Genomic DNA, 22109 nt, shown 5'->3' with positions numbered 1-22109 from the left:
GGAAGGGAGAGTGGGAGGGATGAAGGGGGAGAGAGGGAGGGGAGGGGAGAGAGGGAGGGGAGGGGAGGGAGGGAGGAAGCTGCATTTTTAAAAGTTGCAAGTTCATGAGATAGTAGCCTCACTACAAAACCACAGTATACAGAGCTGTTTGATGTGTATTAAATAATAAGATAACATACATGAACTCACACACAATTTAAGCTGTGTCAATGCTGACTTTGTTCCTGAGCAATTTACCTATAAAGCAGTTATTTCCAAACTATCTTGAAACCTCATACCTTGGGAGGTTCAGAAAGTATCCATTTACTAATGCACCTTGCTATAGTTACACTATGAAGAAAGCATCCCTTGGTGAGGCCAGGGTGTAAGCATCAAAGCTATAGGTAGACCAGTCTTAAATGAAGATCTGGTACACAGAGCTATACTGAAATGAAAGGTGCACCACATTCAATCATTGAAGTTTGTTCCATCTGTACTTCAATAATTAATTTATGTAAGTAACTAGTATAATTGCTACTATATACAAGAAGAATGCATAAAAGAGCTCTAACCCTGAAGTCATATACATGGATAAAGCCAAGGAGAAAGAATATGCATAATAAGGCTAGTTGGAATAGGTAATGCATCTGGTAACCTCATCATCCAGGATTTCTTTACAATACATGGAATTACTTGAGTTATGAAAGTAGAGGGTCGTTTGTATTTGACAGTATTGCCATCTGACTGAAGGCTCCTTATCAAGATGATTCTATGGAGACAAAAAGGAAAACAAAGCTGCTATTAAACGAGGTTCCAGAGGCATCAGACAGTCGCTGAGACCAACAATTTCCAAAACGATGTATATTCTGAGACGAGAATTTCAGAATGTTCTGTCCAGCAGATAATTTCAGAATGTTCTGTTCTGTTCTAATTAAATTAACAGCAGCAGATGACATGCTGTTAGCTATGGCCATTTCCTCTAAAATCAATATCAGTTTACTCCTCTGGGAAAATAAAATATATTTATGTTATCTTTAAGCTGTCCTTAAAGGATATTATATAAGATGAATATTATAGCATGACACTCCAGTAGCGTCCTTTTTATTTTGTATCTACATTTAAGTTTGATGGATCATGGCACTTAAAATGGGCAAAGTTAATGTGCTAAGACAAGCCGATGGAGTTCAAAGGCCAGACAAGCCATACACATGCCATAGAAATGTATGCCACTGGCTGTAATTCATCAGAGCAGACTGTCTGCAGTACTGGTGATTAGTGATGTGCAGGCTGGCCCGATAACCGCGGGTGGCGGGCAGGTCGCTCTACTCTTCGCGGATGGCAGGAAGGTGCAGGTTGAGCTCTTCTCCTGCTCTCCCCGCCCACCACATTGCAGTGACGGCTTCCGACTTCCGGGTTCTTCTTTTATAGATGCTGCACCTGCTCGCCCCACTGCTTTTGTGACGTAATCGTGGAGCAGCGCGAGTCTATAAAAGGAACCCGGAAGTCGGGTTCGGGTGGGTGGCAGGAAATCCCTATCCACACATCACTACTGGTGATCCCCACAAAAAGCAAATGAGCATGTATGGGAGTCAGTGTGTGCTCAGTTTGGCATGCAAACTAGCTTTTGTGTTTATAAATGAGCCCTTGTATGTTTTTGGGGTGTTGAAGGAAACCCATTAAACAAGATGAGAATGTACAAACTGTTCACTAAATCAGACACAAGAACTCAGGAATGTGAGGCCACACTACTTGTATCACCATGTTCCTTAAAGGAATAGTATTATGGGAAAAGTGTGGGTTTTTTTTTTCAAAATGCATCAGTTAATAGCGCTGCTCCAGGAGAATCCTGCACTGAAACCCATTTTCAAAAGAGCAAACAGATTTTTTTACATTTAATTTTAAAATCTGCCATGGGCTAGAAATGTTGTTAGCTTCCCAGGTGCCCTTAGTATGTGACTTGTGTTCTGATAAACTTCAGTCACTCTTTACTGCTGCACTGCAAGTTGGAGTGATATCACCCTGTTCCATTTCCCCTCCAGCAGCCTAAAAACAGAACAATGGGAAGGTAACCAGATAACAGCTCCCTGACTCCTACACTGCTAAAACGTACCCCACCTAGTGGTACTATAAGAATAGCACTTAATAGTAAAAAACCCATGCCGTGACTCCTCCAGTTACACTGAGTAGGAGAAGCAATAACTTATCTGAAATCAGCTCCATTGTGAATTGCTGCCTCTTTCTGAGAGTTCGGGATCAGACATTATGACCTGAGATTGCTGCCTACACACCAATATTACAACTAAAAAAAATAATCAGTTTTATATGGTAGACAGGATAATTTGTAATGTCAACAGTGTAATTTAGAAATAAAAAGTGCACCATAAAAATCAGGACAGAATCCTATTGAAACTGGTTTATCAGAAATGATAATGTGTCTCCTAAAATGGATTCTGCACCTCAAGGATGGTGCAATGTAGCCCTGTACTTAGCCCCTCACATAGGACAGACTGTAAGTCAGGGCACCGTAGTACAATGTAAAGGAAGGCAGTGCTTTATTCATGAGGCAGAGGCAAGTCTCTGTGCTCCATTAAGCACCCTGAAGGACAGGGTAGGGTGCAAGCGTGCAAAAAACATGGGAATTTGCACTTGGCAAATGAGTCCTCTGCGCCACACAATCCTTATGGCTGTCCTTGCATTCTATCCCTGATTCAGAATGGCTTTTCACAAGGAACAATTAATTTACCTTTATATTTTATGCAGCGGGTTAAACTTTGCGTTGCCTCGCAGTGCTGGTTTCAGCGCTATCGCTTTCCTCTGATTTTCTGAAATGGAAATATAAATATTAAATAAAGAGTCTATAGTACATAGTATGTATCATCTGAAGAAGATCACTCACAGGTTCTCCGCTTGCTCCGTGTCATTCTGATCTTCTGTAAAAGAAACAAAATCGTGACATTACTAGACGTGAACTATTAAAGGTGTCTAGGAAAATGATATCACAGCACATATTTCTTAATTTGAAATAAATGCTTTTCCAATCTAATTTGAATAATCCCATAACGCTGCTAAGTATAAATCCCTCCATCTGGCTCGTATGAGGCACTGTGCTCACAGACAAACCTAGAGCACACATACATGCTAGCTTACATCAGCCAATGAATGGACAGAGCCCTGCCAGGTGATTAGTGAGTTACACACAGACATGACAAAATGGCAGCTTACAGTAAAAGATGTAAATGGTCAATATTTACTAATGTGTACATGCAATTTTTTTTTTAAAAGGTGCATTTTTATTAGTTTTAATAAACAAAACAAAACAAAAGAAAAACACAGCATTATGCCAAGCCATGGGTATATCTCAAAGATAGAGACATGAGTAAAATAAGGTATACAGAATTGGAGAAATACAAGAGGTCCTCTGCACTCAACCCATTATCCCATTGAGTGCAGAGGACCTCTTGTATTTGTCTATATGAATTTTGTGGTCACAGCCTCATCGCACCCCCGCCTAATAGTTTTAAAAATTAGTGGTGAGCACAACTTTTCCTTGTTTGATACAGAATTGGAGCCGATACCAGTATAAGCATGTGGTCTGTTCTAGGGAATACAACGAATGAAGACCATCAGAGAGACAGCATTAGAGGTCTCAAAGATGGACAACCACTTAGGTTTATGGCTTTATCATCAAAACTCTTGATTATTGGAATGAGGATAGTCAACGCTAAACTGGTTGCTATTTTGCTGGAAATTATTTCCTTAAACATATTTGCTCATGCACTGGCATCACTACACAATGAAGAGCCTTGCAGGATATTTTAGACTCATTTGATCTTGAGAAACTATTGTTTGATAACGTTCCACCTGAAATATCTAAACGTAGAATAAATGTAGGATTTCTCACCTGGCTGAGATTGTTTCTTTTTGGTTTGCATCTCATAGATCAATATAACAGTGACCAGGACGGCCACTTCAGCTGCTATTATAAAAAAGACCTTGAGAGGAACCATGTAGCTGAGAACACTAAGCTTGACGTGGCCTTCACTTTCTCCCACTTTAAAAACAGCCTTGCAAATGTAGGTCCCATCGTCCTCCTCAGATAGGTCTGAAACGTGCAGCTTCGTTTCATTGGCTCGCTTGTGTTCAAGAACATACTTGGTTGAGCCTTGAGACATATTTAATTGAACCTAGGGTAAAAGACGGGGATATAAATGTACTACAGTTTGTCAAGATAGGGTAAATGTTATGTACAGTATGTAGATAGATTCTACAGTGCTGCAAATTAATCCACAATACATCTGAGAGTCCACAGCATGATTTATTGAATGCACTTAAATGAATGAGGATGTTGCTACACTGTGTAGTTATGAAAAGCATGCAGAGAGCAAGTGACTTCTGCAACTGGACATCTTACTGGAGACTCTGCCTATTGGGGTTATAAGATGAGCGGCATTTCTTCATACACTAAAGAGCACCTCCAGTCCACTGAACAATATTTCTTAAAGGGATACTGTCATGGGGAAAAAAAATTTTTTCAAAATGAATCAGTTAATAGTGCTGCTCCAGCAGATTTCTGCACTGAAATCCATTTCTCAAAAGAGCAAACAGATTTTTTTTATATTCAATTTTGAAATCTGACATGGGGCTAGACATATTGTCAATTTCCCAGCTGCCCCAAGTCATGTGACTTGTGCTCTGATAAACTTCAATCACTCTTTACTGCTGTACTGCAAGTTGGAGTGATATCACCCCTCTCCATTTTCCCCCCCACCAGCCAAACAAAAGAACAATGGGAAGGTAACCAGATAGCAGCTCCCTAACACAAGATAACAGCTGCCTGGTAGATCTAAGAACAACACTCAATAGTAAAAACCCATGTCCCACTGAAACACATTCAGTTACGTTGAGAAGGAAAAACAGCAGCCTGCCAGAAAGCATTTCTCTCTTAAAGTGCAGGCATGAGTCAAATGACCAGGGGCAGCTGGGAAATCGACAAAATGTCTAGCCCCGTGTCAGATTTCAAAATTGAATATAAAAAAATCTGTTTGCTCTTTTGAGAAATCGATTTCAGTGCAGAATTCTGCTGGAGCAGCACTATTAACTGATGCGTTTTGAAAAAAAATTGTTTTCCGATGACAGGATCCCTTTAAAAAATATTTGTTTGCGGCAATCTACACATACACTATGATGCTAGTGCCAGATGAGCAATAGAGGCACCACTACTACTAATACTGCAGTGCACCTTAATGCTGAGAGCCACCAGGGAGCATCCATGACAATACCATGGGTTGCATGCCATCTATTGAGCTCCATGGTATTACCACTGATGCTCCCTGGTGGCTCTCAGCATTAAGCCTCACTGCAGTAGTAGTAGTAGTGGTGCCTCTATTGCTCACCTGGCACTAGCATAATATGTGTAGCTGGCAGCAAGCAAACATTTTATAAGAAATATTGTCCAGTGGACTGGAGGTGTTCTATAGTGTACAAAGAAGTACTGCTCCCACTCACCTCTCATTGTATAACACCAGTAAGCCAACCGGGTGTGAAAATCAGACTTGTTGCATACAGGGAGAATAATGATGAAATGCCGCAGCAGTGGACTTGTGAAAAAAGCTCTCTTCTTTATTGTTACAGGTTAAAAACACGCAGCATACCATGCCTGACCCATTTTTGGGCACTTCCGTCATTGATGATAGGCATTACTATGCTGCGTAGTTTTAACCTGTAAGAAATTAATAAGAGAGCTTTTTTCACAAGTCTGGTGTTGGGACATCTCATCATTATTCTTTCTTTAGTGTAAGTTCTCATGACGTTTTTGGTCTTAGACTAAGAATATTGAATAATGCCTTATTGGTGTACCGCATAATGTTTAGGAGTTGCCCTGGCTAGCACAGTTAAGCACCATTTCTAAAACTGAAGCTGGGCATTATTGGGTAGGTCCTGATAAACTCACCAGATGAGAAGATATTTGCCCAATCTAGCCAAGCTATGCCCAAGCTGTGGTTCAAGGGCAATCCAGTTGTTTGAAGACAACAATCAAATCACATGGAGGCTTGTGGAGACCCATCACAGGCCTATAGCCTGCTGAGTTAATATTGGCCAGTGTACGGCCAATTTCATACACAGCCAAAATTGTTTTCAGCATATTCCACTTAGGAACTTACATTAATAAAAAAAGAAAGAATTGGTCTGACAGGTCTATCAGAGTCTTGGACTGTTCAATTTCTGCTCCTTTGAGGATGTTCTGGGCAAAAATAACTCATTGGATTGAGGTGAGGACTAAAGACCTGGAATTAAAAGTACTTTCTGGAACACCGGACTGGTGAATGTTGTACAACGTATGACATGATCCATTCCAAACATGAAAACAATATGTGAATAATAAAAGACCCCCTCACAGGGCTGAAATTTTAAATAAATTAGAAATAAATGTCGAAAACCTTGATTGTGTGGAACGTAAAGCCACTGATTCCCCATCTTACCTTTTCACTTTCGTTAACTTTGTACCAGATCCATTCTATTGGGTTGTACTTGGAACTATCACATTTCATGACAATGGAATCTCCGTTATAAGTAACGAAGGGTTTGTCTGCACCCTTTACTGGAGGTACTAAAATATAGTGGAAATGGATTAGTAAGGTGATTGCTCATAAAATGCCATAGCATCTTGTGTGTCCAACTTAATGCATCCAAGACCAAACTACTCACATTCCCAACAAACCTGGCCCCCTCCTTTCATTTAACATTAGAGTAAACAACGTCACCCTACATCCAGTTTCCCAAGGAGGTTGTATAGATGTCACTTTCTCAGTCCATACTGGATCTATGACCAGGACATTTTTGGACATTGCAAACATACGTCCCTTCTTTATGTCTTTCTTCCAGGACATTGGTCTCTCGTCTCCAGGATAGATTATTGGAATATATCACTTGTATATACTTACCTGATACCCCGGGCCGGTGCTCCTATCAGCAAAAAACTGCACCAGCAAGCACCGCAAAGCAATCCTCTTCCGGCTTCTTCTTTATTCTCGCAATGCGCATGAGCAGTAGAGCGAAAAGCCGAACTTTAACTATAAAGTCAGCTATTTCGTTGTACTGCACATGCGTCTGCCCTGGGAAATTTGAAGAAAGAAGAAGCGGGAAGAGGGTCGATCCATGGTGCTCGCTGGAAGAACCCCGGCTGTTGCAGTTTTCTGCTGATAGGAGCGCCAGCCTGGGGTTTCAGGTAAGTATATACAAGCACTTGGGGGTGCCTAACATTTGGCACCCCCAAGTGGAAGAAGACTTTCCTTCTCCTTTAATGCTTCTGTCAGAATCATCTCACCTGCATCTACATCACTCTTCACCATCTCACTATTAAAGTCTCTCTCCTCGGACCCATTCAAGTGGTGCATTAGGTATTAAATTCTTATCCTGTCCTTCAGCGTCGTGCATTCATCTGCTCCTCTCTATACAGTATATCTGCACGTATATATCCCCATATACTCTCTCCAGGGCTCTGCACTCAGGTCAGTACAATGTGTTGATCTTACAGTTCATCTTAAGTCATGCATTAAACATTTCTCCCTGATTGCCCCATACCTCTAGAAATTTTTACTATCTTATATCAGGGAAGCTTCCACACTAACTCTGTTCTCAAAGCTCCTCAAAAATAACTTTCTAGACAAAGGACATAGCTAATATTGCTCTTCAGCAACAAAGCCTTAACCTATGCACTTGTTCCCCTAACCATTTTGTTTTTTCTGTCTTCTTGTAAGATATGACCTGTAACCCATTCCAATTGTGCATTGCAACACCTAGCCCTTAAATACGTATTCTCACTGTCTAATTTATAATAACTATACCCCGTTTGTGTTTATGCTCTGTTAAATACGCTGTATATTTGTGGTTCTATATAAATAAATACATTACAACATAAATTTCACTGCTTTGATGATGCCATAGAATTCTTCATTTTATAAATAGGCTTATTTTGTTTTTTAAAGGTGCCTCAAATTTATCTCATCCTGAGTATTGCCCTATATTCCAAAGCATTTTTGAAACCTACAATAGTCCAGCTATAACTTCAGATAGAGTGACATGTGTTCACTAGTCCTAGCTCCCAGTAAGGAAATCACAATTTCCCATCAGAACCACAGTTCATAAAATATGATGTTGCTTCTTACCTGTTATATGAAACTCAGCTCTAACTTCTGAACTTCTGTTAAAAATACAGCTATAGGTTCCAATCTTTGTAGGGTCTGATAATTGGAATCTAAACAAAGTAAAAATGTTTTGTAAAATAAGAGTGCTGTATAGTTTGTAGGTACACAAACATTTATACGTTGGGGGTTAAATTGCTTTACTTAAAAGAGATGGAAAGTTACAATCAATGTCCCCTGGTGATTCTAGTCAATTTTCTGCTACCTCAGCCTGACACTACTTTCCTTCAAAAAAACATACCAGTCAAAGTCCTGCTTGCGGAGTGCTAAAACAGCCATGATGCCATCTTATTCTAATGTCCCAGGTGTTCATATCCCACACTCCATAATTTAATGTACTTTTTTGACCATTTTTGGACCACACATGTACCAAGCTTCTATAGTACTATGGGATACAATGCACACAGGACAATGTGGTGGTGCAGTGCCCCAGGCTGGTACTTTATTTGAAGAAGTTGAGCACCAGTCTGATATTTTCTACCTTCTTAATGCCAATAAAACCTAAATCATGGTGCTGAAACTGGGTTTAACCAGGTGTTTGGTGAGTCAGGTTGACATGACTTGGTAGGGCCCACTGTGTAGTAACAGACAATGCAGAAGTCAAAGCTAGCAGTACTTGATCAAAGCTAATGATGATGATTGGATGCTTTGGGTTAGTGAAGTGGGCCTGACTTCTAACTGCACATTTTGTGCATCTAGGATCACTTGCGAGAGAAGATTGAGCTGCCCTCAACCCTCCCAAGCAACTATAGTTTTTCTACACAGGTAACGAAAATGGGACAGTGTTGAAGAGGGTGCAGTTGTACCATTCAGGATTGGGGACAGAGGCTTCTCCATGGCTTCTGAATTTTATTTATGCCTTTCGTTCTCCTTTAAGGAGGCCTCACTCCTTAGACACAGGAATTTAGGACATGCCTATTACTTAAAGGGATCATCTCCAGAACAAAGGCTGACACTGTATTTTATAACATATAATATGAACAGATGAGGTGAGTTATAGCAACAGCAAAATCATTGACCGTAATCTAAAAGTTCAGCAGTGCAAGCACAAATTGAGCAAGAACAGCATCTTCTTATAATGTCAATAACAGCACATTATTTTCCCAAACGATGGGAGATGGGTGGGCATGCTTTCCTAAGATAATACAAAAGGCAGTAGAAGCAATTTGAACAATAGCAGGGGAACCTAATAGCAGATGTTAGGGTGCACCAAGAGGATGGGGGGGAAGAGAAAAAAATCAAGAAAACATAAAAATTGCTGACATATAATTCCAGGACCTGTTATTTAAACACAAAAGCACACTGTACTCACTCATAGACTGTGTGGCATTTATTTTCTGATGTATTAGTGGCATTAAGCAACTTTTCACTTCCATGTTGCCAGGCGACGTCACAATCACCAGAATCACTGGAGAGTTTGCATTCTAGTCTCACGCTTGTAGCGTTGCTGATCAATATTTTCGTCTTCTTCGTTTCTGATGACCAGCCTACATAGGGGGAACAACATACACTAAGTACTGGGTATATCTACCTCCAGCCTATCCCCTGCTTCTAAAATACCACCAAGGCTGCAGTCATAAGGTTGCTCATGAGTCGGAACTGTCACATATAAATCACATAGACTCTGGAGGTCTAAGATTCTAAATTAAAATAAAGTCCCCTACCCGCAAAACAAAATAGAGACAATCATAAGTTAAAGAACCCTGGTACCTGGTATTTCAATAGTCTCCTTAGTGACTGTGTTGCTATGTATGCTTCTGTCATTTTCTTCAGGATCACTGGGAGTTATGCTCTGAGCTACAAGAGAAAGATTAAAAAAAAAAAAAAACAATAATTTTTAATATCATCAGTCTCAGCTGACATACAGTTACATACAGAAAGAACAGATCCCCAACAGCTGTCATTTCCCTAAGATGAATGTGCCCAATAAATTAATTCTATGAAAGGATAACAATTAAAAACAGCCTTTGGCAATGCCAGTGTTTCAATTTGCCATCATATTTCTCATGACTATTAAACATTGGACATGCAGGAACCAATAGTGATGGTGGCACCTTGATGAAGACCATAATTCCGATAACTGACAATATACAGGATCATAGCTTTTTTTTGGTGTGTGGCTGAGTTTCCTCAGAGACCTTTCTGCATGTCTACGTATCCATGTCCGTGCAGTACATCTCTCCCCACCATAATTCAGATAAAGCTCAAGTCCAGCGTATCCTTTAGGGGAGCATGGAAACCCAATAAACATCTAGAGAAACCAGCTCTAGTTAAATTTGTTTGGAGATAATAGATAGGCATCTCTGTGTAATAATTCCATCTCTGTAAAAGTCCCTAAACTGTGGCACTGGCCCCCCAAGCAGCTTGGAGCCATGGCATGGGGGCTCAGTCTGAAGGTCTGTTGCAATAAGAACTGGGCAGAATTCACTCCCCTATATACCCCTGAAAGCCCAGCTTGAACATCAGTTAGGCTGTAATTTTGGGGTGAATATTTATTTGATGTCCTCGATCTTTTTGAAATTATAACTAAATGACTGATACCACCAACAATTTCAGAGGTCCTGACTGTCAGTAGTACCCGTTGATGCTCCTATCTTCGGCAGCATCGCATCCAAGATAACAGCGCCCATGACCCACGTGGGCTGACGCCGGCACCTTGACGCCGGTGCAATGACATCACACACATGAATTTTGAAAATAAAAGGACTTCTAGGACACGGGTTTAATACCTGATTAAAGGAATTGCTGCTTGTTTCCTGGGTGTTCCTAAATTGTTCCAGATTATATTCCTGGACTTCTTGCCTGAACCTGTTTCCATGACACTTTGCTGTCTGCCAATTGAACTACTGCCTAGAATTGGCTACAATTACTCTTGGACCCTTTTGATTACCGCAAACTTGAACTTTATCCTGAAGCTTCCTCCTTGGTCCGGATTTCTACGCTAGGAACCAATAGGCACCTGACACTGACCAATTAGACTCTGGCCAAAGGTTAGAGCTTTCAAGTGGGGTGATTTTAGAGGGTAAGGTATATGTAACCTACCAGTTGGTGATTATTACCCTGGGATTGTAGAGATAATGCACCATTAGTGGTGATGATATTAGGGATTATCAATGTTGTATAAAAGGTCCTATTCCTTCTTCTGAATTATTTGCCTTCTTCTTCTGTTTCTTTCCAGATTTCAAAGGGAGGGAGGGAGGGGTCACTGACCCCATTTAAAAAACAAATGTTACATAAAGCTACAAATGTATTGTTTTGGCTACTTTTTAATACTCATCTCTCTATCCAGGCTTTTCCTATTCATATTGCAGTCTCTTATTCAAATCAATGCATGGTTGCTAGGGTAAATTGGACCCTACCAACCAGATTGCTGATACTGCAAACTGGAGAGCTGCTGAATAAAAAGCTAAATAATAGGGATGCACCGAATCCAGGATTCGGTTCGGGATTCAGCCTGGATTCGGCCGAACCGAAATCGAATCCTAATTTGCATATGCAAATTAGGGGTGGGGAGGTAAATTGCGTGACTTTTTGTCACTAAACAAGGAAGTAAAAAATGTTTTCCCTTTCTCACCCCTAATTTACATAGGCAAATTAGGATTCGGATTCGGTTCGGCTATCCAAAATAGTGGATTTGGTGGATCTCCACTAAATAACACAAAAACCACAAATAATAAAAAAGGAAAACCAATTGCAAATTGTCTCAGAATATCCCTCTCTATACTAAAAGTGAATTTAAAGGTAAACAACCCCTTTAACTACCAAGAACAAGAAACCAAGAGGGGGCAAAAGACTCATTTGACAGACAAGAAAGAACATATACGTATGTGTATATACAGATTTATCTATAACATCTCTAATCCACTTGCATTCCATAATGAATACACGTATCAGCTCTTAATCAGAAAGATCCTAAAATAGCCAATAAGAATGAGGGACTGTTATTTTACATTGCAGTTTATAGACGCACACAGCAGTTTATTTTTCTGAACATCTTTCATGATGGCAACTGCATGTATTGGCGTGTCAATGTGAGTGACTATCGTTTAATAATAAATAAGGGAATTCAATTAAGTTGCAACAGCTGTTCGTGCTTCAAGGACACTTTTTGCTATTTAATTAAGGAAACATTATTTTACAGGGAAGAGAGCTTAATGTTATTTTGTGAAATAAGCACACGCTATTTCCAACTCTAGTAAATTCTAACAGCTCATTGGTTGCTATGGGTATCTTTGTCTGGTGCAGATTTTTTACCTCTTGTTATAGTATTCCCCCCCAAAAATGTTTGGGGTTTTAAACTGCAGGGGGGTAATGCACAAAATGTTTTAAAGGATAAGTAAACCTATTTATTTTTAATTTATTTTAATTCCAAGGTATTAAAGGATACATGTACTGTTAATATGAATGAATTTTGTTACAACAGCGCCACCTGCTGGTCATTTTCCCACCAGTCTGACCACCAAGTAGTCAAGGAAGTTGTCAGGAGAAAAGAAAGAAGCTGCTCTGATGTTCTTCGGCGAAGAGTTTCTAATTTTTTTCCTAAGCAGAAGAACATCAGAGTTGCCGCTTTCTTTCTCCTGACAATTTCCTTGACTACTTGGTGGTCAGACTGAAAGAGAAAGGAGGAATGTTCCTGCGCATACAGCATTTGTTGCTCTGCAAAGGAAAATCCCTAGTAATTACAGATCTCCCTTTGGACTAGAAGGGCATCCAGAGTTTTATCAAAACCTACCACTTTATCACTCACTGCCACCATTTTCAGCGGGAAAATCTGGCACTTGAATATCTTTCAAATAAGAACAGTGAGATCTACTTCCTACCAATATTGGGGTATTTACTCTTGACCATGGAAGGAAAGTCAGGCAAAGTTTTATACTGACTTAGTATATGTATCTGTACATGAAGAGAAAGGCTTGGCATTCTGAACTTCTGTTGGTTGAGTCCTGAGGTCCATAACTAGGGAAACCATTTGAATGTTATGGGATAATACAAGGACAGAACTAAAGGTAGGAAGATGCCATGGGTAAAACTGAGGGGGAGAAAACTGAGTCCTTTGCACAACCTAATGCAAAATATTTGCAAGGCTAGAGGAGTCTGTATGCCAGTCTAATCAGCAATAAAGTCCCTGGATCTTGCCCCAATCTCCAAAGCACAATAGACTAATTATTAACAAAAATATGCTGTATCTCAAAGTCCATAAAAGTAAAAATGTATTAGATTCTCATATTTACATACCGACCCCCTGAAAACCCACCATACATATTTCGTACCCTCTGCAATGCTGAATTTAGTCTGCGGGTGCCCCGAGGATGCGGGGCCCTAGCGCCCACCCGCATACCCCCCTCCAGTGCGAGCTGGGCTCTAGGCCTGAGCCCAGGGCGGCAGAATATTAGGGGTGGTGCTTTATCATGTCACAGGGGCAGAGAATGGGCAAGTCAGTAATGTCAGGGGCAGGTAATCGGCTGGTCGATCACATCAGGGGTGGTGAAATGCGCAGATTGGGGAAATGTAAGTCATCTGAGAGGGGAGGGTGTAGCAGTGACATGCTTTAGAGCAGGGGTCCCCAACTGCCGCTCCGTGGCCCAATATAGTCTTGAACTGGGCCACCGAGCCTAGGGGACAATTAACGTGACGCACAAATTGGACGCCGGCCCCTCCCGACCCCCTCCCCCGGTCCTTGAAAAAAAAATATGGCTCTAAACCGGTCCCCAGGCCAAAAAAGGTTGGGGACCGCTGCTTTAAGAAGGGAGGAGACTATGGGTAATTACAAACTTACCAGCAATGACATTGCACATAAATTTGTGCCTGTCAAATATTCAGATATCAGCTGGACGGCAATCTACATACAGTGCTGAGTTTGTGTGGGCTAGTGGCAATGAACAAAGGGGGTGGCAGTGAGTAGGGATGTAGCGAACGTCGGAAAAAATGTTCGCGGACATGTTCGCGAACGTCCGGACAAAAATGCGAACGGTTCGCGAACGTCGCGAACCCCATAGACTTCAATGGGAAGGCGAATTTTAAAAGCTAGAAAAGACATTTCTGGCCAGAAAAATGATTTTAAAGTTGTTTAAAGGGTGCAACGACCTGGACAGTGCCATGCCAGAGGGGGATCAAGGGCAAAAATGTATCTGAAAAATCCATTGTTGACACAGCGCTGCGTTTTGTGCTGTAAAGGGCAGAAATCACACTACGTCACTCAGATGGTGTTTCTGGACACGGAATGTGAAAAAGCTCACACAGCTAGATGGCACTTGGTTAAAGACTGGGCAAACAATGCCTGCAAGGTCAACGTATACAGTAGTGGATACGGAATATATTATTGCTGCTTGAAAAACGTCACTCAGGTGGTGTTTACGGACACAGTATTATTATTGTTATTATTTAGACAGAATGTGAACAAGCTCACACAGCTAGGTGGCATTACTAGCCAGCAAAGCTACCTAACCTAAAATGTCCCTCAAATCCCTGCAGACTTCTGTCCCTACAATACAGAGCAGTTATCAAGTAGATTACTAGCCAGCAAAGTTACTATCAACTGTCCCTCAAATCACTAACAGCTCTCTCCCTACACTAGCTCTTCCAAGCACACACAGGCAGAATGAAAAAACGCTGCAGGGCTTCAGTTTATATATGGAAGGGGAGTGGTCCAGGGGGTGTGGGGGTGGTCCAGGAGGGAGAGCTTCCTGATTGGCTGCCATGTATCTGCTGGTCTGGGGGAGAAATGGCAAAAAAAAGCGCCAGCTAAGGCGAACCCAAATTGGCGAACGTTGCGCAACGTTCGCGAACATTCGGCGGACGCGAACGGTCGATGTTCGCGCGAATTAATTCGCGGGCGAACAGTCCGCAACATCCCTAGCAGTGAGCAGGAAGGGTCGTATGCTGAGAGGTTGGCACCTAGAGGTCACTCTATCTATAAGCCAGGCTAACATGGTTTAACATAACAAAAGTCACAATGTTTGTAACAGGTCTAGTAACCCCTAGCAACCTGTAACATGTATTATCTGACAGCAAACATCTAATCAGTTTCACTCAGTTACTTGACTTTTAGTTTTTAGGGTCAGGGCACATGCTCAGATTCTGGAAGATTAGTCACCCGGCGACAAATCTCTTCTTCAGGGCGACTAATCCCTCCAAACTGCCTCCCGTCGGCTAGATTTTAAATCGCCGGCAGGATGACACTCTGTGTGATTCATTTTCTGAAGTCGTCCGAAGTTTCCTCATGAGGCAACTTCGTAAAACAAAGCACTCCGAGCGCCATCCTGCCGTCGACTTACATTCTAGACGGCGGGAGGCAGTTTGGGGAGATTAGTCGCCCGAAGAAGAGGAGATTTGTCGCCAGGCGACTAATCTCCCAAAATCTGAGCGTTTGCCCTGACCATTAGGGTAGGGATGCACTGAATCCACTATTTTGGGATTCGGTCATCAAATAAATCTGCATAAACAGTGGTGTAAAAAAAGCAAAAATGCTCAAATCAGCTTTACTTAAACCATCACATCTTTTTTGTTTTGTTTTGTTTTTTTACATCCTCCCTTCATCCCCCATTGGGGCATAATATAAAAGCACAAAGAAGATATTATATAAGTTTAACAGCTGTCCAACCTGTGGCCTTGAAGACGTTGCCGGAAGGTCACAGGACATCCCAGAATAATATATTATTGAGGTCAATAAGTCAATCGGAGGGTTTAGATTTACACGGTTTAAAACATAAGAGAAAAAAAAAACAAAATAAAAACAAGGAAAGACTTAAAGGGATAAAAAAAATTTTTTCAAAATGAATCAGTTAATAGTGCTACTCCAGCAGAATTCTGCACTGAATCCATTTCTCAAAAGAGCAAACAGATTTTTTTATATTCAATTTTGAAATCTGACATGGAGCTAGACATATTGTCAATTTCCCAGCTGCCCCAAGTCATGTGATAAACTTCGGTCACTCTTTACTGCTGTACTGCAAGTTGGAGTGATATCACCCCCCTCCCTTCCCCCCCCCAGCAGCCAAACAATAGAACAATGGGAAGGTAACCAGATAACAGCTCCCTAACACAAGATAACAGCTGCCTGGTAGATCTAAGAAAAACACTCAATAGTAAAAACCCATGTCCCACTGAGACACATTCAGTTACATTGAGAAGGAAAAACAGCAGCCTGCCAGAAAGCATTTCTCTCCTTAAGTGCAGGCACACATCACATGACTTGGGGCAGCTGGGAATTTGACAATATGTCTAGCCCCATGTCAGATTTCAAAATTGAATATAAAAAAATCTGTTTGCTCTTTTGAGAAATGGATTTCAGTGCAGAATTCTGCTGGAGCAGCACTATTAACTGATGTGTTTTGAAAAAAAAAAAAAATTTCTCCCATGACAGTATCCCTTTAAGTTGTACATGGTTAGAATGAAATAGGAGTCATACAGATGGTATCAAATATTTACCATTTCGTCCAGAGGTATCAATTCTATTTTGACTCTCATGTACAGCCATTATTCCTAGTCTTGGGGGGTCATGATTACAGACTGGGTCCCCACATGCTGTTTTAGGGTGTCCTTATAATTCATCAAATACATTTAATATAAACCAGTAACTAAAGAGAGTTGTAGGGTTATTATATTATATGATTATATATGAGGCTTCCCTGGAAGGTCACTCAGGGCGCAGTTGCTCATTCATTTACATACAGCGGCTGAATACACGACTTGCACTGTCATCCCATAATAAATACGGTCACCATGACGCTGAACTGCAACACGGTGCGGATTCTAAACTAAAGGTTCCCTTTAAACCCAAGTCGCGACCCCCTCCAGCAGCGACCCTTGGAAACTTTGCGCACTGCGCTCAGCGGCTGCTCCTCCTTTTACCTTTCAGCCGATGAAGGTCAGCGGGGAAGTGCGGGGAGAGACGGAGGGAAGGTAAAAGGCACTTACCGGGCCATTTCTCCGCGTTCCCGGGGGAAGCCAGAGGCAGCAGGCCGCACAGTAGCGCAATTATTACAGGGGAGATGCAGGAGAGGCGCATAGTCCGGCCGGGTGCGGATAAAGATGTGTCAGTGGGACGGGGTCGCGCTGCTGAGCTGCAATGAGTGCGCGCTCCTCTGGGCTCCGGGATGTGACTGACAAACACCTACAGTATCTGTGGCCCCGGCTTCCCTCCTGCACCACCAGGGCAAACTGATTCCTCTCACTCTCTCTGTCCCTTTGTCTTTCAACCTCCCCCCCCAGACTCTATTTCTCTTTTTCCTACCCATTTGCCCCATCCTTGCGCCTATGACTTTATCTGCGCCTTTTGTATAAGAGAAGATATTCCTTTAATCACATCCCTGATGTTATAATATTATAATATTATTATACAGGGGGACATGACACCCCTAACAGGGGCTTAGAATAGTCCTGGGTGGCTTCTCACTATATCATTAATCTTATTATAGTATATTATATATTTATATTATATTGTTATTTGCCACAGCAGATGGATTCTGGGAGTTGTAGTTCAGTGACAGCTGCAGGATGTCTGATTTACCCTGACAGGCAGCAAGTGCTCATGGTGCTGGACCTTGCCATTAGGGTTGCCACCGGCCGGTATTTTACTGGCCTGGCTAGTGAAAATGATGGTTGATCCCAATGTTATTAATAGGGAAAAAAGATAAATATATAGGAAGGCCGGTATTTTTTTTCAAGAAAAGGCGGAAACCCTTGTTGCCAATTTGTAATACCCTTAACAAAATCCCTTAGCCCACTCCAAACCTAGCTTTGCTCCGCCTTATGTCCATCACGTTCCATGGCTCCACCTCTTTTTACATCATGGCCCGCCCTTTTACGTCACGGCTGCTCTTTTTGTTCCCAACCCCACCACCGGCCTGTAAAAAATTTATGAAAAGGTGGCAATTAGTGATGGGCGAATAAATTCGCCTGGGACGAATTTGTGACGAATTTCCACGTTTTGCCGCCTGCGAATAAATTTGCTTTTCAGATAAGTTGCTCGCGTCGACACTATTCGGACGCCCATTGACTTTAATGCCTGGACACAGGCGTAAATTTCAGATTTTCATGATTTTTCGTGAAAATGTCCAATTTCACAATTTTTTCGTGAAAAATGTCAGAATTTCAAGTTTTTTTTGTGAAACTTTCCGATTTCACTGTTTTGCAAATTTTTCGGCAAAGCAAAACGGGAGAAATGCGCCCTACTTGCAACTTCAGCACAAGGAGTAAAGGACCCCATGCACGGACAGATATAAACTGTCGACAGATTTAGTCGGCAGCTTATTGGGCAGTGTATGGGGGCCCTCTGACGGGCTTCCCCAAATGATATCTGGATGAAAGTGGGGCAGATGTTGATTGGGCGGGTTTGAAAATCCTGTTGCATCGAGGAAAGCCTGTATAATGTTTTCTTATATTGTTTTCTCGATTGTTGGGCCCTAGGGCCCATGATGAGATCAGCCTGAAATCGACGCCCACCTCAAAGTCACCAAACGAGCAGATATCCCGATGTATAGGAAGCTTAAAGCGCAGGCTGCACTATGATCCCCTGTAACTGATAACTTAGGAGAAGGATTTTGCACCACTTAGTACTCTAGGACCTAAACAGCAACATTCGGATGTCTTTATTATTATATAATTTATTTTTTATTCGACTAAGACTGAGATGGGTGAGGGGAATGCTAATGGACTATGGATTGAAGTTTAGCACAATGCTACTGAATGGGTGATTTATCACTCTCTACTGCTGGATTTGCATCTGCTTTATCTTTTATTGGATTCTGGTACTTGCTGCAAAGCAGGTGGGGAGGAGCACGTGGGCAAGTGAAGGCAAGATGAAGGCATAGACACGTAAATATTTATATTAAATGCGGCCGGCATCAGAGCTCTCCCGGCTTGTGTGTCCTCTCATCCAGACGCTGCTCTCGCGAGATGTCGGCCACTCCACACCGATACTGGTACATTCCGCAAGAAAAACTCCCGCATACTCCGGCGATGTCCCGGACCTCCATGGAGAACCAATTTCATTTCATAAAAGCAGCTTTATTAAGACACACGGTCATTTATCAACACTGGGCAAATTTGCCCATGGGCAGTAACCCATGGCAACCAATCAGATTGCTGCATTCATTGTCCTACTTGCAGCTTGCTTCAAAAAGCTAATCACTGATTGGTTGCTATAGTTAACTGCCCACGGGCAAATTTGCCCAGTTTTGATAAATGAGCCCCACTATGTGGTACAGATTGTGCAGCTGGACTTACGCATTTCATGTCTAAAAACTCGGCACTTAATCAGAGTCATTTTCTTGCTGAATATAGACACAAGAGATATTTGCCTTGGGCTACTGTACCCCTTGGTCCTCCTTAGCATGAAACTGACAGTATTTGTACTACCAGATAGTGATGGGTGAATTTTTTCGCCAGGCGGGACAATTTGCGGCGAATTTCCACATTAATAAATTCGCAAAATTGCTGTGAAAATTTGTCAAAAGTTTTCGACACTGGCGACAATTAATTAAAAAATTAGCCAGCGTTAATTTTGCGGGCTTTCATTTTGACACCCCCAAATTTAGAATTTGCATATCGTGGACTTTTCGCCCATTTCACGAATTTCGGGACAATTTCGCCGATCACTACTACCAGACCCTGGTCAAATAAGCATTAAAAGTGAAAGTAAAGATACAGTCCCTTCTGAAAAGTAATACTTTGCCATTTTTCAATTTCCGCCATTGCTACACAGCAGCTTGTTTATATGAACTATAGTAGTGTTTCTGAAGCAAACACTTCAGTTTTACCAGTGCAGGGCAATACAACATGATATTTTCATTACTTTAAAACACTTAAATTTGTTGGTGTTACTGTTCCTTTAAACCTGCCAAATTGCTGTATAAGTCAATGGGGCAAATTCACTAAGCGCCGAAGCGCCGAACGCTAGCGTCAATTTCGCTAGTGTAACTTCGCACCCTTACGCCTGGCGAATTTTCGCAACGAACGAAACTACGCAAATTCTCTAACGCGCGCATTGTTCTGAACGCCACCTTTTACGCTAGACTTCCTTCGCCACCTCAGACCAGGCGAAGCGCAATAGAGTAGATAGGGATTGCTTCCAAAAAAGTGAAAATGTTTTCTAAGTCTCAAAAAACGCTGGCTTGTTTTTTATATTATGGGTGATAGGCTGAAAAAGATTGAAAATTTTTTTGGGGCTCCCCTCCTTCCCCCCTACATTTCCTGACTCATGGCAACTTAACTATACAGTGGGCACATGTGTAGGGCAAAATAACATTTTTATTTGAAGGTTTTCTAGGCATTTGTAGTGCTGATACGTATTCCTCCATTGAAATTTGAATTTGGCGCCGTATGCAAATTAACCATCGCTAGCGAAACTTCGCTTGGCAAATTAACGCTAGCACAACTTCGCAAACTTACGCTACCCCTGTGCGCAACTTCGGATTTTAGTGAATTTGTGGATCGCTGGCGAAACTACGCCTGGCGAAGTGTAGCGAAGTGCGGCGAATTTGCGCCTGGCGCAACTACGATTCTTAGTGAATATGCCCCAATGGGAGAGGTCCAGGGATGTTTGCAGCTTTCCAGACATTCAAGTTTTTTTTAATTCGAGTCAAGTTTTTCTAATTCAAATCAAATTCAATTAGAGTTTTCAGGTCGATTCAATTCGTCCGAGTTTAAAAAATTTGATTTTAATAATAAATTTCTATGACATTTATGGTGAAATTTCTAATTTATGGGAGTTTTTAAAAACCTCCCATACATTCAAAATTTGACCCTTGATAAGTGTACCACCCCATGTAGAAACGGCCCTGTTTACATCCCCATTAATTTCTGCTACCAGGGTCAAATCTAGGGGTAGGCAGAGGAGGTATGTGACTAGGGCCCATCACAATGTGGCACTTGGTACAAGTGGGGAATTCATAAATTGGGAGGGTTGGTGGCTTGAGTTGCAGAGCAGGGGTGGATGCCAAGGTGGTGGTGGAGTAGCAGCTTGCCATGGGCTCCTTTAACATTTGGCCTGGCTCTGTCTGTTACCACCAGTGAGCTCTGCAGTCTAGCGCACAAGTCTATCAGATAGAGGATATGTTACTTTTGTGACTTCATTCTTTGTTCTAGAATCTCAATTTGAGAAATAACCATACCAGTGTGGATAGTTCAAGCAAAAACCATTATCCATATGTAAATATACCTTCTGGAAATCCCTTTGAATGATTAGGCATCACCAGGTTGTCTCAAAAGGCTCTGAATGCCTCTGATATGAAATATTCACTCCCTCCCCAACACCATAGGAGGAGACCCATTCCATAAGCAGAACTATATGATAAAATGGGAAGGAGAGGATACATTATCTGTACATGAATGGGAGGGAATTGTCACCTGTGTGAGACAGGAAGAACATGGGCAAGTGTTTTCCTGCTACATTGCAGCCCAGAAACCAGCACAATTAGCATCAGAGTTTAATAAACATCCCTGATTTTAATAATCATCCTGTGACAAATTTAAAGGGATGGACCATTATTACTATAGAGAGCTGAACCCCTGATAGAAGGCCCCTACTAGGCACTAGCCTAGCTGGATCAATAACTTCAACATATAAAATATGACATTTCTAGCCGTATTTATTTTGTAGTGTTTAGTTCTCCTTTCAAGAGCTGATTGCAACAGTTTGTTTGCAGAGCTTTACATTGATGTTATCAACGCTATCTTAGGTAAACCCCACACCGATATTCCACTGCAAGAGCAATAGCTGCTAAACTTTATTTAAACCACTGCTAGACTATCACTTCCAAATAAAAGACAATAACCCACCAAGAAGGTCATCAATTGCATACGAGAGATAAAACAGATGGAGGAGAGGACCTCATGGTGCTATACCCCTGCATAAAAAAGTTTGGTTGAACTGAGAATATTATCATGAACCACTCAATAGGCTCACCATATGAAAATAGAATTCATCAG

At 41.6% G+C, this 22109-nt stretch overlaps 1 protein-coding gene across 1 annotated transcript; it reads right to left on the bottom strand.

The window, feature by feature from the left end:
• Positions 1–10: 10 nt before the first annotated feature.
• emb.L (embigin L homeolog) lies at positions 11–17343 on the bottom strand. The gene is made up of 9 exons (XM_018266188.2): positions 17097–17343; positions 9891–9977; positions 9493–9667; positions 8145–8233; positions 6459–6586; positions 3881–4163; positions 2876–2909; positions 2723–2801; positions 11–748 (listed from the first exon to the last, which is right to left on the bottom strand). Exons 1-8 carry the CDS (start codon positions 17185–17187, stop codon positions 2744–2746), a joined length of 945 nt encoding a protein of 314 aa, XP_018121677.1. The 5' UTR covers positions 17188–17343; the 3' UTR covers positions 11–748; positions 2723–2743.
• Positions 17344–22109: the final 4766 nt, after the last annotated feature.

Source organism: Xenopus laevis, chromosome 1L (genome assembly GCF_017654675.1).
Source record: "Xenopus laevis strain J_2021 chromosome 1L, Xenopus_laevis_v10.1, whole genome shotgun sequence".
NCBI lineage: Eukaryota > Metazoa > Chordata > Amphibia > Anura > Pipidae > Xenopus > Xenopus laevis.
The sequence above is the reverse complement of the archived record's forward strand: the minus strand, read 5'-3'. Positions and strand labels throughout refer to the sequence as shown.